The sequence below is a fragment of the Delphinapterus leucas genome, chromosome 6, assembly GCF_059928025.1.
Source record: "Delphinapterus leucas isolate spDelLeu-1000000601 "Yukka" chromosome 6, BTC_Dleu_Yukka2, whole genome shotgun sequence".
In the NCBI taxonomy this organism is placed as follows: domain Eukaryota; kingdom Metazoa; phylum Chordata; class Mammalia; order Artiodactyla; family Monodontidae; genus Delphinapterus; species Delphinapterus leucas.
Window position 1 is genome coordinate 81108770 of NC_143134.1, and position 17325 is coordinate 81126094.

Below are 17325 nucleotides of genomic sequence, written 5' to 3' on the forward strand. Positions count from 1 at the left end.
ACAAACTTACTTTCCCATTTGTTATCATCTTTTTTAGTATAGCCTGGTGACACAGCCACGCACAAATGGGAAGAAAACGTTGTAAGAGATGGTATAGATCCTACTGGCTTTGAAGGTGTTCCTCTAAGCATCTCCTGAAGGGTTTCATAAGATGAAGCTCCTCGAACCAGGCTGACATCCTTGTTTCCAATATACTCTTTGTTTCCAAATGGTAAACAGAGTTGGATCTAAAAAATAGAAATGATAGTCCTTTCTAAGGTTAATGTAGATGTCTTATAACATGAAATAATTGGGGTATATAATGACGGTGCTAAGAAAAGGTTTTCTGAGACTGTCTTCTGTGTCATTCCATCAGTAAATTTGACCTCTTTCTTTCATTTCACCAGGATTCCTAGAGTATGGCAGCTTATTAACCAGTAATTAGCAGTACTCTTGAGAGCATCTGCTCTGTATCAAGGGCAAGGTTCATGGAGGTGTTATGGAAAGGAGACAGACATCCTCTGAAGAATAGTGAGGGTGCTGGAGGCCCCTGCTCTCCTCAGGATAGTTGGATGACTACAGTGGCTGTCCAGTCAACCCTACTTGCTTGTCCAGCACACACGCACTCACATACACAGACACACATCCAGGTCCCTATCATTACTACTCAGTACTAACCCAGCACTTCTGAGCTTGAGGGAGTGAAGGGATGAACTTGTGAAGTTCACAGATAAACTGCTGACCTAGCTAAACAAGACCTCTAAAAAAAATGAATGAATGGCAATGCCTGACAAATGTCCTTTCATCCTAAAAGCAAAAGCATTCTAAATTATAAATTTAACCCCTAGACCCAAGGCATGAAGGCTTGCAGTTAGTTAAATGAAGAAAAAGTAACCTTTCATTTTTAAACTTGAGAAAATAAAATTCTTATCAATTTTTGGTCAGAAAATTAATATTATGCTCTAGATATGATTTTATCAAGCATGTTTTCATGGACGTCACATAAATTTCATGGTGTAGAAACTGAATTCAGGTGCTGTGTAGACACTCCTGTGTTTAGACATACTGATTCGTTTATTTCAGGCCTCCTTGTAGTGGTAAAATAGTTCCATTTTATGCTTTTAAATAGAAGTAAGAATATGAAATGTTTCATCTTTATTTGGTAAAAACCATGCAGATGAGTTTTGAATATTCAGATGGCTGCTGAGGACCCAGTATGTGCAGAGCGTCCTGCTGGGTATTTTCCTCCCACAAAATAAACTGCTGAAAAGCTTTCTAAGTATGCTTTACATTCCGTAATTTTTAAATGGACTTGTTCAAAACCTTTGTTCTCCACATCACCTGTTTCTGTACATCTCCTTTAAAAATACACAAGTCTAGAAGAAAAGATAGTCAAGAGATACAGCAGCCAAATGCAACATCTTTAGGGATGCTTTGGGGAAATTTAAGGTAGAGTGGGTGTTTGTTTCCCCCTTTTGTTGGAAAAAAATATTAAAGGATAGAGTGTCATATCTGTCATGTAATTTAAAATGGTTTAGCCTAATATTTATATTTTTAGATGAAGAAAATGTGGCAAAATGTTAACAGTTGTTGAGTCCTGGCTGTATCCGGGTTCATTGTCATTTTTTCTGTTTTTCTGTGTTTGTTATTTTATAGTTAAAAGTTAAACATTTTTTTAAAAGTACAAAGAAGATATGGTTCCTTCAAGAATATTTTTATATTCCACCAGAATTCCCACCTCAAACCACATAACCTCTAAAGCTGCCTGATTTAGGGTTTTATTATTTAATCCTCATTTATTGGTAACCAAAGAAAGTTGAAATCCTACTAGATAACGTTTTCCTAAGGAGTAAATTTGGTCTATAAGGACATAATTTTAAAATAATACAATGTCTCAGTGATGGTATTTAGCTTCAGCTTAAGGAAAGATATGTTTACTTATTAGGTGTTTTGTTGTTATTGCGTGTCTGTAAAATAAAAAGAAAGCTTTTTATTTGACAATTTTTTTAGTATCTTAGTGTCTATTTTTGCAAATTAAGGTTAATAATAAATTCCTATCTGTCTGGTGGGAATACTTACGTGAAGATTAATGACTAAACATTGCCAAAACCCTTTGAGAATTATTTGATGTGTAACATACACAGAGGGCATTCTCATTTGACTTATAATAACTTGGCAAAGAAGTAATACATTAAGTTCACATCAGTATTTCAGATTAGGAAATAATATTAAATATGGAGGAAATTGGACCACTCTAACTTGGCGGCTTTCCAAATTTCTAAGACTGCTGAGGTTAGAATGTTTTATACCAATTATGAGCACAAGGTACCTAATGAAGAGAAGTTTAGGGAAGATGGATTGCTTGAGGCTCCCTTTGTCAAGAAGCAAACATATCCCTTAAGACAGATAAAGAGAAGGGAAAGAATGTGGAAACTTAGAAAAAGAGAACAATGGCTAAAAACGTTTTTAAAGAAGTTTTGCTCTTCTACATGGAATGTAACTTCCTTTCCCCGCAAGAAAGCTTCAGAAGAGTCTTGCACTATCCTTTCCTGAGGAACATATGCTGACTCAGTGTTGATTTAAAGGTTATTCTTTCCTTAGAAAATAAAATGCTACAATTGAAATATATCTTGGTCTGTTTGGGTGAAGCTTCTGATAGAGTTACTTCCCCTTTCTGTCTTACAGGAGTTCGAATGCTGGATGGAGATGTCACGGATATGGTTGAAGCAAAATCAGTTAGCTTCAATCCTCAGCATGTGCACATTTACAGTGCGAGCTGGGGCCCAGATGATGATGGCAAGACTGTGGATGGACCAGCTCCACTCACCCGGCAAGCCTTTGAAAATGGTGTTAGAATGGTAGGTGTTTGTTTTTTTTTTTAACTTTACTGGAGTATAGTTGATTCACAATGTTGTGTTAGTTTCAGGTGTACAGCAAAGTGATTAAGTTATACATACACATATATTCATTCTTTTTTAGATTCTTTTCTCATATAGGTTATCCCAGAATATTGAGTAGAGTTCCCTGTGCTATACAGTAGGTCCTTGTTGGTTATCTATCCTGTATATAGTAGTGAGTATGTTTATCCCAAGCTCCTGATTTATCCCTCCCACCCACATTTCCCCTTTGGTAACCAGAAGTTTGTTTTCAGTATCTGTAAGTCTGTTTCTCTTTTGTAAATAAGTTCATTTGTTTCATTTTTTAAAAAATTAGATTCTACATATGAGTGATATCATATGATATTTGTCTTTCTCTGTCTGACTTACTTCACTTACTATGATAATCTCTAGGTCTATCCATGTTGCTGAAAATGGCATTTCATTCTTTTTGATGGCTGAGTAGTATTCCACTGTATATATGTATATACCACATCTTCTTTATCCGTTCCTTTGTTGGTGGACATTTAGGTTGCTTCCACGTCTTGGCTATTGTGAATAGTGCTGCAATGAACATTGGGGTGCATGTATCCTTTCGGATTATGTTTTTCTCTGGATATATGCCCAGGAGTGGGATTGCTGGATCATATGTTAACTATTTTTAGTTTTCTGAGGAACCTCCATATTGTTTTCCATAGTGGCTGCACCAACTTACATTCCCACCAACAGTGTAGAAGGGTTCCCTTTTCTCCACACCCTCTCCAGCATTTATTATTTGTAGACTTTTTAATAGTGGCCATTCTGACTGGTGTGAGGTGATACTTTGTTGTAGTTTTGATTTGCATTTCTCTAATAGTGATGTTTAGCATTTTTTCATGTGCTTTTTTAGCGATCTGTACGTCTTCTTTGGAAAAATGTCTATTTAGGGCTTCCCTGGTGGCGCAGTGGTTGGGGGTCCGCCTGCCGGTGCGGCGGACACAGGTTCGTGTCCCGGTCTGGGAGGATCCCGCGTGCCGCGGAGCGGCTGGGCCCGTGGGCCATGGCTGCTGAGCCTGTGCATCCGGAGCCTGTGCTCCACAGCGGGAGAGGCCACGGTGGCGAGAGGCCTGCGTACCGCCAAAAAAAAAAAAAAAAAAAAAAATGTCTATTTAGATCTTCTGTCCATTTAGTGATTGGGTTGTTTGTTTTTTTGACATAGAGCTGCATGAACTATTTGTATATTTGTATGTTTTAAAAGCACCTCAGCTCAAACTGTGTTGATTGGTGATGATTTTCATATGAAGCCACCTCTGAAATAGTGAGTTTCCAATCCTTCCGTCTAGAGGAATGCATGGAGCGCTAGGCTGAGTCAGTAGACAGGATTGTGTGTTGTATCTGTCCTGCAAATAAGCTAAGGGCTAGAGAGTTTCCTCTGATGAGAACAGAGGTATACTTGGATGCTTAGATTTGTTGAAAAGAAATATTTATTAATATGAATATTAACATCATTAATATTCATCAATATGTTAATTTTGGATTTGGAGATATAAATTCTTGAAACTGTGAGACTGAGAATTGGAGATATTGAAACCCTCCAATTGGTGTTGATAGGTCATCCAACAATGCCCTTCTGGGCATCTCCCTTGTGTAGTCCCTTCCCTAGCTCCACCTCTGTCCCAGGACAGTATTATTTTTCTGTTCCCACATTCCCTAACCAGGCAGCTTAATTCATCATCATTTTCCTTGATTTCACTAAAAAAACTCACTGACCGCTCCTCTCCCCCAAATTGACTGTATAATCTAATGTAATAAAATATCTGTTTCAAATTACAGATCTTGAGAAATCCTGTCTTATTTAAATTAAATTTAAAAATAAGGGCTATACAGTTGTAATACTCCACCAGAAGCAACTCCTTTCTCTTTCTTACTTGTGAATGCACCATTGGGTGGTTTAAAGCACACATTTTTAAAATTTATTTTAAAAAAGTTTTTATTGAAGTATAGTTAATATATAATATTATATAAATTACAGGTGTAGAATATAGTGATTCACAATTTTTAAAGTTTCTAATCATTTATAGTTATTACAAAATATTGGCTATATTCCCTGTGTTGTACAATATATCCTTGTAGCTTATTTTATAACTAAGTTTGTCCCTCTTAATCCCTACCCCTATATTGCCCCTCCCCCTTCCCTCTCCTGACTGGTAACCACTAGTTTGTTCTCTATATCTGTGAGTCTAAAACGTACATTTTAATCATGTTCATGTTTGGCCATTGTTGATCTGGGCCTAACCTCTTTTTGTTTCCTCAACTCTTTTTTCTTTTTAGGAATGTAAGCGTACTCCACTCTTTTTTTTTTTTTTAATTGAAGTATAGTTGACTTACAATATTGTGTTAGTTTCGGGTGTACAGTAAAGTGATCCAGCTAGGTATATATTTTTCAGACTTTCTATCATAGGTTATTACAAGATATTGAATATAGCCCCCTGTGCTATGCAGTAAATCCTGTTGCTTATCTGTTTTCTGTATAGTAGTTTGTATCTGTTAATCCTCTACTCCTAGTTTATCCCTACCTCCTCCCTTTCCCCTTTGGTAGCCATAGGTTTGTTTTCTGTGTCTGTGACGCATACTCCACTCTTACTACCCGTTGGCACATACTGCTTTCTCTACAGTATGTGGTCTTTGACTCTCTCCCATGACCTACTACTGTACAGACAAATCCTATTTGACCATCAAACTTCAGTTAAACTGCTACCTCTTCCCAGAAACCTTCTCACTGCCCAAGCTAGAATTTAGTGTATGTGATCCCTACCTTATTTTCCCTATACTTTGTATTCTTCCTGGTATGTATAGTCTTTATCATATCGTGCTCTCTGTCAGAGTTAGTTTTGCATGTATCTTCTTCACTAACTAGTAAGTTCTTGAAGAGCAGAGCTTGTACTCTATGCACCTTTATGGGCTTTGCAAAACCCATAAAGTACATTGAATTCTAGTGAGAACTCAGTGAATGTTTGTTGAATTTAATCTAATTTACTGCAAATTATGCTGACCATAGGGTTGTTATAAATTCAGCCCAGATTTGAAACAGTGGATTGCATGCAGTTGATTAACGTAACATTGCAGCTGGAGTACAAATAATTATGATTCTTCCACCTTTGTGGGATTGGGGTTAGGGTTTTAATCAGAAGTCTGAGCTAAGCCGTCTCCTGGTTATTCTGAAAGAGACTGGAGGGAAAACTTCTGCACTTGTTCTGTATTCACTTTCTAACTATAGTTAGGTTTGCTTCAGACTTTTCTAGCTCTGTCAATTTTCAGCTACATTAGAATGCTTTGAAACTAAGTTGTTGGGTAGAATTTTCCTTTAATCACCAGTAATCTGGTGATTTCATTACCAAAACCTTGGGCTGCACATCACTATTCTTTCTCTCTGTGTCATCAGTACAATGGTTATTCAAGTTAAGTCACTCATGCTTAGTTCATATTTAATTTTCAACTGTATGTGTATGACTCTTAACATAATAAAGAGCAATCTGAAATTTCTCATTAAAATGAATCTATTTATGTTAGTAGTACACATAGCCTCATGGGTATATATAGAGAGAGAATGTCCTATATTCAGTAGCTATCATTAAATCAGGTGATATGGACCAATGATTTTCAGATTTATTATTGCTAGTGAATCTTTCATTCAATGGAAATCTTAACTGGAAGTCTAATATATAAAACAAATACAAATGTGGTACGTTGGTGGAAGGAAAAAAGAGCTAATATTAGAAACAAGATGATCTGAAAAAGTTATTCAGATATATAGAAAGATTATATTCAGAAATAGTTTAAAAAAACTTATTCTATACTCATCATTAATTATAAAAGTAATCCATGCCTGTTACAGTAGATCATTACTATAATGATGAAATTAAAATAGATTTTCCTGTCCAACTAGATAACCATTGCTAGGAGTATGGACTACATCTTCCCATACTCCTGTGCACGTTCGTATACCAAATGGGGATCATATGTCTTTGCATGTTGCTGTTTTCACCTAACAGTGTATCATGCGTATCCTTCTGGGGCAATCCATAGGATAGGACTCATTCATTTTACTCTTTCAAAATTTTTGGAGTATGGATATCCCATAATTTATTCAACTTTCCATTGAGGATCTCTCAAGGTTTTAATTTGGGAAAGCAAGGACTTTAGTTTTAAAACAGACCATTTACTTTTAGAGTTAAGGCAGTAACAAAAGAAGTAACTCTTAAAAAGAACAAATTATTCTGACTTCTAGCATTGCACATCTAATTATGGAAAAGCAGCGGTGACTCATTTAAATGTGTTAAGATCAGCATGAGAGGGTTTTTATGTGTTTAATATACATGGGTTTGCGACTTAGTCTAGAGCTGAGTCTAGGATTTGTCATTTACTGCTCTCTGACCTGATTTAGATCAAATTACCTCTCTGCTTCCATTTCCTCATCTATAGTAGGGCAATAATAGTATTTACTTACAAAGATGTTACGAGTGCTAAGTGAGATGATAATGCATATAAAGCAATTGACACAGTACCTGGAACATAATAGGTGCTCAAGAAATACCATATATATGTTTTTCTTTCTTTGGAAAAGAGATCATGTTCTTTCAGAAAACTTTGTATTTATTCTCAGCCCCCCCATTCTTCTCTCCTATAGCATTCCACACTGTGGAGTTCTAGATGATTCCATTTACTTACTTGTAGTGGTAGATTAAAAATAATCTGATGAAAGTCAGCATAGACTTTCTGAGTTCTATAATGTCATTTATTTTGTTCTTCCTATGTCTGTACTCACCTTCGATTTTACTTGCCTTATAAAAGCCCATCTTCAGTTTCATCAAGATAACCTCTCGGTATACAAATTCATTTCAGTTATCCATGTTTGTGATTTTTGAAGCAGTATATTAGATAGCCTTTTCCAGGAAAAAGAAATCTTTCATTCTTCCACTATCCGGCATCAAATGAGTTGGTAAATTTTATATTCTTTGAGATTATTTTAATTTGTGTTCTTTGTATAATATATACTGTCAAATATATGGAAAATAATTGGATAATTACTTTATACAAAGTTAGATTATAGAACACAATAATGAAATAAATAAGTGATTTATTAGCTGAGTGATTTAAGGAATGAGGGAATAAGTGACTAAAAATAATTCCTTCAAGAAACTAGCTGAAAATCTATGTGGCAGTCTAAAGTCACCGTGACTTTAGACTGTTGCAGTTTTAACTGCATCATCTAGAAACTACAGGAATTGGAATTTCTTCTTTTTATTAAGTTTAGCCAACTTCCGCACTGTAGATAAAAGACGGAAGAAGACGTCTAAGTTTTATACATAATACATAAAAGTTTCCCCATTCTAGCAACAAGACGAAACAAACATAGAAACTATCAAGACTATTTGAGCTAAGGAGAAGTATTATGAATGCAATTTAAACTGATGACTGGGGGGAAACAGAACTGATTTAGTTAGGGAGGACAGGGAATCATTTTTGAGGAGGTGATATGTGAATGGAGACATAAGTGATAAGAAGCCAGTTAGGTGAAGAAATGTGGAAGGAATGCTCTGTGCAGAAGAAACAGCAAGAGCTAAAAAGCCCCCTGAGTGGAGAACGATTAGGGTGTATCTCCAGAACAGAATGCTAACTTGGGTGTTGGGAGCAACAAGAACAGAAAGTGGGCAGTAGTAGACGGCCACAGAAGTAGGCAGGGGGCTAGCTCAGCAGGGCGTCCTAAACCATGAAGGGGGTCTGCCTTTTAATCTGCTACAGAAAGCCAGTGGAGGTTTTCAGCAGAGGTAGTGGCCTGATGGCATACACAGTTTTAAAAGATCACTGCTGTGTAGAGAAGGGACTGTGTGTGGGGCGAGGGATGGGAAGGCAAGAGAGGAAGATTGAAATGGTCCAGGAAAGAGTTGATAATGAGTTGGACTTGGGTGACAGCAATGTCAAGACATCTGGAGAGATGGGTGGCAAGAGAGAGAAGCTTAAGGATCAAGAAAGCTTTCACAAAGGAAATAAATAAATTTTGCTCAGGGAGTCCAAGTATTGATTGCATCCATGCCTTCTGCTTGCTAATCAAAAAATGTAGCAAATATTGAATTTCAAAGTGCTCCCTATTTGTTTACTATAAGATAAGTATTTGGCCTAGTAAAATGGAACACTGTTTTCAAAGACTTTATAACAAAATCAAAATTGATTCCATTTATAGCCCCTTTAGAATTAATGTGCCAAAACTGCATTAGAGAAACTATGTTAAACAAACCATGTCACAATTGACAACTTGCTCTTTCTCTCAAAGATAGCACTATGTTTGCGGCTACAGAGCTATAAAATTAAAATTTTGTAGAAAACAGATATTCAGCATAGCTAAAGAAGTCAGAATGTGGGCCTCAACGAAATCTAATAGATTTTTTTTCAAGTTGTCATTTCTGTTCTGTTTGGCACATCTGTCTTCCTCTCTCCATCTGTGACCACATACTCTAGCTTTTCTCCTGTTACCATGGTGAATTAATTGCTCTTCTACCTAAGTCCACTGCCTCCTATTCTTCACTTGACCCCATTCCTTCTCACCTCATCAGTGACATGGCTCAATCAGTTAGCTTCTCTTTCATCTTTAAAATTTCCCTCTCAACTGTATTATTGCCATCCACAAACGTACACACTGTTATTTCTCCTATCTCAAAAGAGAGAGAGGAGAATCCATCTCTGGGCTCCTATCTCCTTCCAATTACTGCCTCATTTTTTTTTTCACTTTGAAACAAAATTCCTTGAAACTGTGGTCCATACTTGCCCTCTACAACCTCATTTGTCCTATCATCTGGGAAGCCACGGCATCAGGACTCTGCCCCATCATTCCACCGAAGCTGTTCTTATCAAGGTCACCGTGAAACCCAGTACTCTTCTCTGAGTTCTTATCTAATTTGTCCTGAAAGGGACTCCTGCCTGGTTCTTTCTATCCACAATATAGCATACACGCACTCCAACCCTTCAGAACCCCTTTTTGGCAATTTTTTATCCCTTCTTCTATGTATTAGATTTACTTACCTTGTTAATTGATTGTCTCCTCCATGAAGGCCCTGAGTTTGACTGTTTTGTTCTCTACTGTATCCCAAGTACCCAAAACAGTGTCTTGTACTCTGTAGGTATTTAGTGAATGAATGTATGAATGACTTCCATGCCAATTTGCTGCGTATACTGAGTTAATTTTCTTAAGGGTCACACTTAAGAAATGAGTTATTAACATACATTGAAGAGTCTGGTGATTAGTGTACCCAGACTCTGCATTCAGACTCTTCAGTGGGTTCTAATACCTTTGCCTTTTTCGAGTTAATCAACCTCTCTGAGGATCAGTTTGTTCCTCTGTACAATGGAGCTAAATGCTAGTAATTAGTTTATAGGACTGTTATGAGGATTATATGATTAATGCCTGTTAAATACTCAGCAGAGTTCCTGGAACATAAGAACCTCTCATTATGTTATGAATCTTAATCATTATCATCACTAAAAGGGCAAGGGTAATAAAAGTGAAATACCGATTAATCATGTAAATATTATAAAAAGTTTTTATTGTTCCAAATCTCTGGGTTTAATCAGTTTCATATTGCTGAATGGTCCTTAGGGAAGGTAAGTATATAATCTTGAGATTATTATTATTATTAATTATTATTTTTATAATTATTATTTTATTTTATTTTTTAAATTATATATATAATATATAATTATATTATTTTTATAATTATATTACTTATAATTATTATGATTGTTATTGAGAATATTATTATTATTATAAGGAATGGCCAAAATAAATGGGAGAAAATACCCAAGGTTTTCTAAAGCTTTTCTGTAAAACACTAATTAATAAAATGCTAAAAAGGGGGGGGATGGAGGGATTTTGCTTTCAAATACACTTGAGAAACACCACTTATTATATGCGCCCTTTAGAAATTTAAAAGCATATTAAAGGCTCTGAGAAGTCCTGCAGTAGAGAGATGTGTTTAAGTTTATTTAATCAATGTTCTAAACTTTAACCACACCAAAGCTTTTATTTTCATGACTTTTTTGAATTGCTGTTAAATTTCACTTTAAGTTCTTTAGAATTGCTTAGTGAAAATTCAGCTAAACTTATTAGAGTCAGAATGTTAGAACTGGAAATAATTTTAGTGATTGGGTTGTTTTTACCAACACTAATGTATTTATTTACTTGATGTCACTGCCATTCACCCAATCTCCCTTCCTAAAACTCGTCATTTCCTCTTTTCTTCGATCTAGTCATCTAATAAGTCTTTCTTTCCTGTACTACTTCTGAAAAGTCTGTGGAATCTGCCCTCTTGTCCTCACAACTAGAACCAACATCTCTCATATAGACTTTGGCAATAGCATAATTTCAAAACTTCCATCCTCCCAGCTTGAGCTTCAACTTTCATTTCAGCATGAACACCACAGCCACAGAAGTATTTTTATATGTAAATCTTGTCATTTGTCTTCTCTTTAAAACTCGTCACTGCTCCCTGTGACCAACAAGGAACATTCTGAGCTTCTTAGGAGGGCACATAGGGTCTCTTACAATTTTGGCAGGAGTCTCAGAATCAAAATCTTGAGAAAGGATAGTTTAAAAAAAAGTTGCTCTCATTCAAACAGATACGATTTCACTTACCATGGGATCCTTTGGATTGGCTCCTTGGTATGACTGGCAAAGACTTCCCTCAGGGGAAACTCTTGGCTTCATCTGCCCACACAGTTCTAAATAAGAAATGATTTTATAAAATGAGTGAGTTGATTGACAGTGTTTCAGAGATAGGTGACCCAAGGTTTGCTGTCAGAATAAGGAGCTAATTGCCTAAAATTGTCTTTGATAGACTCTTTATTCATTCATTTATTTCTGATTGCATTCAGGAAACACTCACTGGTGGTTATAATATTCCAGGCACTTTTCTAGGTGCTAGTGGAAGGTGAATAATACTCAGGACTTGTCTTCAGGGAGCTCACCATGTAACAATGAGTAAAGGTTCTAAACAAAGTGCCATCAGACTCCCAGATGTGGTAAACAATAAGGACAGACTAAAGTACACACAATAACAAAACGTACTGTGTGCAGTCTAGTTGCCTTGCAGTCATCTTTTTTGCCCTAGTTGGGTTATTAAACTTTAATAATGCATTTGATATTCATCAGCAGGCATCTAATGCATTGACAGCATTTCAGAGTTTCCTGACAAGTGTGTTTAATAATATCCTTTAGAAAACAAGCAAAAATTGAATTGAATTGAATCTTTTCTTTTTCCCATAATCAGAAAACCCTGTATTCGGATTACCAGTACTTCCCTGATTATTTTACTCAAAAAATATTTCTTAAGTATTCACTACATACCAAGCACTGGTTTGACGTTTAGCTTAATGTTTTATCTGGAGAAATCATGGGGCTCATTGTAGGTATTGTAGGATCATGGCTTATAGTGTTTGCTTTGCCATTTTATCTACAAGTATACTTTCAATTTCAGATTCTTTTTATTTGAGCATTTTAGGCTTTGGGGTTATCAAGTAAGGCATTACAATGAATTCATGACAGAACCAGTGTCAAGGATGGGGAACAAAAGTAGGTGAAATCGGAATCATTGGTCTCTAACTCCCTGTTGGAACAGTGGCCTTCATCCCATCCTCACTCTGCCCTTCTATTCAGGGGTCCCGATGGAAACTAGTCTCTTATGAAGTCTCTGATTAGTATATCTCCTTTCTATCATCAATTTCCTTTTCAATTCACCAGATTTTACAACTGATTGAATATTTAGAATATTTGCTGAAAGCACAAGCATGCTTTATTTTCACACATGCACACACACAGTTTCTTCACCCTTAAATTAAAGGCACATGTTCACAAAAACAGGAGAGAAGAGGTATAATGAGCTTATATAATAAAGCAGTAATAATAATCATAATAAAATGAACCAATTCCACTCGGGAAGGATATGTTTTTATCTGATATACACCCAGCTGTAGCAGGCTTGGTACCCATTTGCATTTTAGTAAATGACAGATTGTTGTTAAATTAGTTGGCAAATGTTGTAAAACCTTGAAATAATATATGGGCAGGCAAAGATAGACAAGGGAGCTTTTTTTAATATCAGTTTCACTTCATGAAAATTGACTTTATTTATTTAAATTTATTTATTTATTTTTGACTGCGTTGCGTCTTCGTTGCTACGCGCAGGCTTTCTCTAGTTGCGGCGAGCAGGGGCTACTCTTCGTTGAGGTGCGCAGTGGCTTCTCTTCTTGCAGAGCACAGGCTCTAGGCATGTGGGCTTCACTAGTTGTGGCTCGCGGGCTCAATAGTTGTGGCTCGTGGGCTCTAGAGCGCAGGCTCAGTAGTTGTGGCTCGCGGTCTTAGTTGCTTTGCGGCATGTGGGATCTTCCTGGACCAGGGCTTGAACCCATGTCCCCTGCATTGGCAGGCAGATTCTTAACCACTGCGCCACCAGGGAAGTCCCAAAAATTAACTTAAACTGGAGTTTATTTTTTAAATCCTCCCTTAGAATTTAACTATGTACTGATGGAACTCTGTGTTTTTAGAACTTTAACAAAGCTAAGAAGTGACTTGCCAAATGGACCCAGTAGAACATTATCCATTTTGGAAACAAAGAAATAGATGTTTTCATAAATACATAGGTGGTTTCACGTTCTGTAATTGAAGATTATCTGATATCCCAGTATCAGATTTAGATTACTGTATTATTGTGAATTGTGATGCATTTATATGGAAAGAAGCACAAATTTATCCTAGCCTTGTATAATGCACGTCAGGTATTTATTGTCACCTTGTTTTTAGTTTAGAGATTTGTTATTAACACTGTGAGTGATCTTTTAACTTTTGCAAATTCCATTCTAATTCCCTTTGTTCTGCTCACGGATTAACCAGATATCAGTAACAGTCCTCTTTTCTTTTAGTTTGTTTTGTTCAATTTTTAGTGACTCCTGGGCCACCTGGGGATAAATGAAGTCCATATCACAGGAGTCATTCTAATATAGTCTGGATGTCCTTGTTATAGGGAAGATACAAAATCATACAGAGATTGGATTAGGTCAACTTGAGGTTCATACCAATTCTGAGTGTCTGTGATTCTAAACATAGATTTGAAAAAGCTGATGGGGAGGACAGGTACATAAATTTCCTTCAACAAAACATGGCAGCAACCAGAAAAGAAAGGCCACTGTGTAATAAACAAGGATAAATTGAACTGAGTTGATAGTATCCAATGATTTAAACGTATATATGGCTTTTATTGCAGACTTTTTTTCACTCGCCCTGAGCCTACATTCCTCATCTTTAAGAGGAAAACAATCACATTTAATATTCAGGATTGTAAACATTATTATGATTATTACCTCTGATAGCCTCTCGAGTTAGGCATAGGAATAATTTTCACAGGACATCCCCCAGTTTCAAGATTTGAAAACCAAGTCTTGGCAAAGTAGGTAACCTGGTCATTAAGAAGCATGACTGTGGGTCAGACTCAGGTCTGCCTTCCAAGCCTGTGCTCCTGGCCCCCATGCTCCGTGTGATATCTGCTCTGAAGAAGTGCGTCATACAGGCCTGTCTCCATATACTCAGCTCTCGGCCAACAGTAGTTTTAATTCTGGTCATGAAAGTGAACACTGCATCAGGGACCTTGCTCTCCTCTGAACTCCTGGGAAATTTATCATCTAGGCAAACTGATTTGGCATATCCTGAATTTCACTAGCTTCTCTCTTTTTCTTCATCCCTGGATGCAACCTGTGATGATGTAGAAAGTATCGGCTTTAAAGTCATAAAGACCAGAGTTGAAATCTCAGTTTGGTGTCTCTCTTAGCATTTTGACCTGGAACAAGTTACTAAGTTATCAGAGCTTCCGTTTCCCTGAGACACGACTATGATAATACTTTATGGAGCCATCGTGAAAACTGACTGAGGTCTCACATACACAGTGCTCAGACCAATTGCTGGTCTCCCCCCCCCGAGAGGAAGGCCACCGTTTGGTGCATCTTTAAGGACCCTAGAGTATCCACCACAGTCTTGTAAATAATATAAGCTTAATATCAATTGTAATTTTTTCAGAAGTGTGATTTGCTTTCATCTGAATCAGGATTATGTTTATGGGAAGAAACTGTAAGGGGCTGATTTTCTGCCTTTCAGAAATGTTATGAGCTACTCCACAAAAGGTCAAAGTCATTGCTTCATGGAGTAGAGGCCTGTGACATTCAAGCCCCAGGATGGGCTTCAGAGAGCGGCAGCTTTGCTCACCCCTTCAGAGCTGAGCTGGGAGTTGGAACCAGCCCACAGGAGGCATTCTCTACCCCAGAGCTAACTTAGAGAAGAGTATTAACTTTTCATTATTGCTGGAGTATCCATCCTTCTTTCCAAGTGCCTTTCCAAACATTTACAATAAATTCCTTTCATACCCCTATTGATAATAAATGTTTTTATTCTCTGTGAAAGGAATTTTTCAAATTCTCCTTTAGTATAACTTAAGGGTGATGGTATCTTTCTGGGCAGTTTGAAAATAGGGAATTAATGTGAATATGGAAAATATCCTTCTCCATTTCATGAGTCTGGCTCTCCTGAAAGTCTGAGCATGACATTGCATTTGCTGTGCAATTATCCAACGTGGAGAAACCTTTGGGAGGTGTGTCTCTTTTTCCCTCAAAATGGGAGTGCTGGGATGGTGAATGTCCAGAATACCTGCGTTGGTGCTGTTGACTCTTGTGATTATTTCAGAGGGCAGATGACATTCAAACGTACTTTTTCAGTTGCTTGGAATGAGAAAATTGACAAACGCAATCTGCGTGCTTCTCCCCACGACCGGTGTTAGCCTTCCCCAGGCCCTGGGAAAACTGCTGGAACAGGGCTCAGAGCTTGCAGGACTGTGGGAGTGACCAGAAGCAAATAATAACCTGAGTCTTTCTGAGGCTTCTTTGAGTCAGATGAGGAAGACAAGGGCTGAGAAAAAAAAAGGGGATGGGCATTGATCAATATGAATTGACCATAGATAAACATGAAAAGCAGACAGTTACTTGGGGATTGTTGATTTGGCAAATGAGATAAAGCAGGAAGGGAAGGGTTTGGGGGTTTGTTTCTTTTTCTTTTTTTCCTCTAATGCACTATTGCTAAGCAATATTTCTGTAAACCATGTTGTTAAGCATTTTTAGGAATACCCAGTGTCAGTACTAGTCAGTGGGGATGAGCATTGGTTGAGTTGAGACTGGATTATCTGGTCCTAGCTTTTCTGCCGCTGAATGGCTCTGCTCACTTTAGTCCCTTAATTTCCTTATGTAGAAATGTAAAATTTCACTGTACGAACCTCTTACGTGTCCAGCTTTAAATAATATCCATAGCACATTCTTCGCCTCCACATTTTTATTATGTGGAGTTTCTAAATGTACAGCGAATCTGGTTAACAGGAATAAAATTATTTGCTTGAAAGCATATTTCCATTAGAAAACACACCTGGTTTTTCTTTACTCCTAGATCTTCTACTATCCTTTCTCCATGAAAGACTGATTTTCTTCTTCTAATTATACTTTAGAAATAAACAAAGTAAACGAAATCTACCCTGATGTAATACTACTCCCAGGAGCCAAGGTTTACACCATTGAGCACTTGGTGATAAAGTGGAAGAAGCTGTATTATGTGTCCAAGTCCTCTGTCAGCTCTTCTGAAGAAAGGGAAGCTCTGATAACAGGACTGATTCTACAAGCCTTCAGTGAGCTGATGCTCTATTGAATTTATATTCTGGCAGATGTGGTGAATAAGCAACTCAATTTGGGTTTTTTTCTTCTTTCTATTCACACCGTAAATATAAAAGTAGCTTTTTATCAGGAACCTGGATCTGGGGTAGTTCTGTATTTGCGGTGTTGATTGATTATTCTTTACACTAGTCTTTGGCCATATGACTGCAAGTGTCCTTTTAGAAAACTGAGCTAAGGTCACCTTTGGGTTCCCTGAATTCAGTGCATGATGCTTCTCCTTCATGTACTAGAACACAAAGAATATCATGGAAAGACCCTAAATGTAGATGTAAGTGGCGTTTTTAAATGTGGCATTTTACCAGAAATGCTTACAACCGTTGTCACCAGCAGCTGGTCCCACAATCATAATCAGGCTGTCTGTTCCTTTAAAAGGGAAGTCGACTGCGTTTGGTACGCTCCGGAAACGTGTACAATCGATTTTCATTTGTGCCGGATAAAATTAATGTCATCACGAATAACTGCATCTAATGTTTTTAGTGTGTTATTAAAAAGTCGACAGAACATAAAAAATTGCTGGGCTTCCCTGGTGGCGCAGTGGTTGAGAGTCCGCCTGCCGATACAGGGGACACGGGTTCGTGCCCCGGTCCGGGAAGATCCCACATGCCGCGGAGCGGCTGGGCCCGTGAGCCATGGCCGCTGCGCCTGCGCATCCGGAGCCTGTGCTCCGCAATAGGAGAGGCCACAA

At 37.4% G+C, this 17325-nt stretch overlaps 1 protein-coding gene across 1 annotated transcript in view; it reads left to right on the forward strand.

Moving 5' to 3' along the window:
- PCSK5 (proprotein convertase subtilisin/kexin type 5) overlaps positions 1–17325 on the forward strand; it is a 316119-nt gene that overhangs the window by 157352 nt on the left and 141442 nt on the right. Inside the window, exon 7 of the mRNA XM_022573484.3 lies at positions 2665–2837. Coding sequence (XP_022429192.1) covers positions 2665–2837 — 173 coding nt within the window. The remainder of the gene's footprint in view (positions 1–2664; positions 2838–17325) is intronic.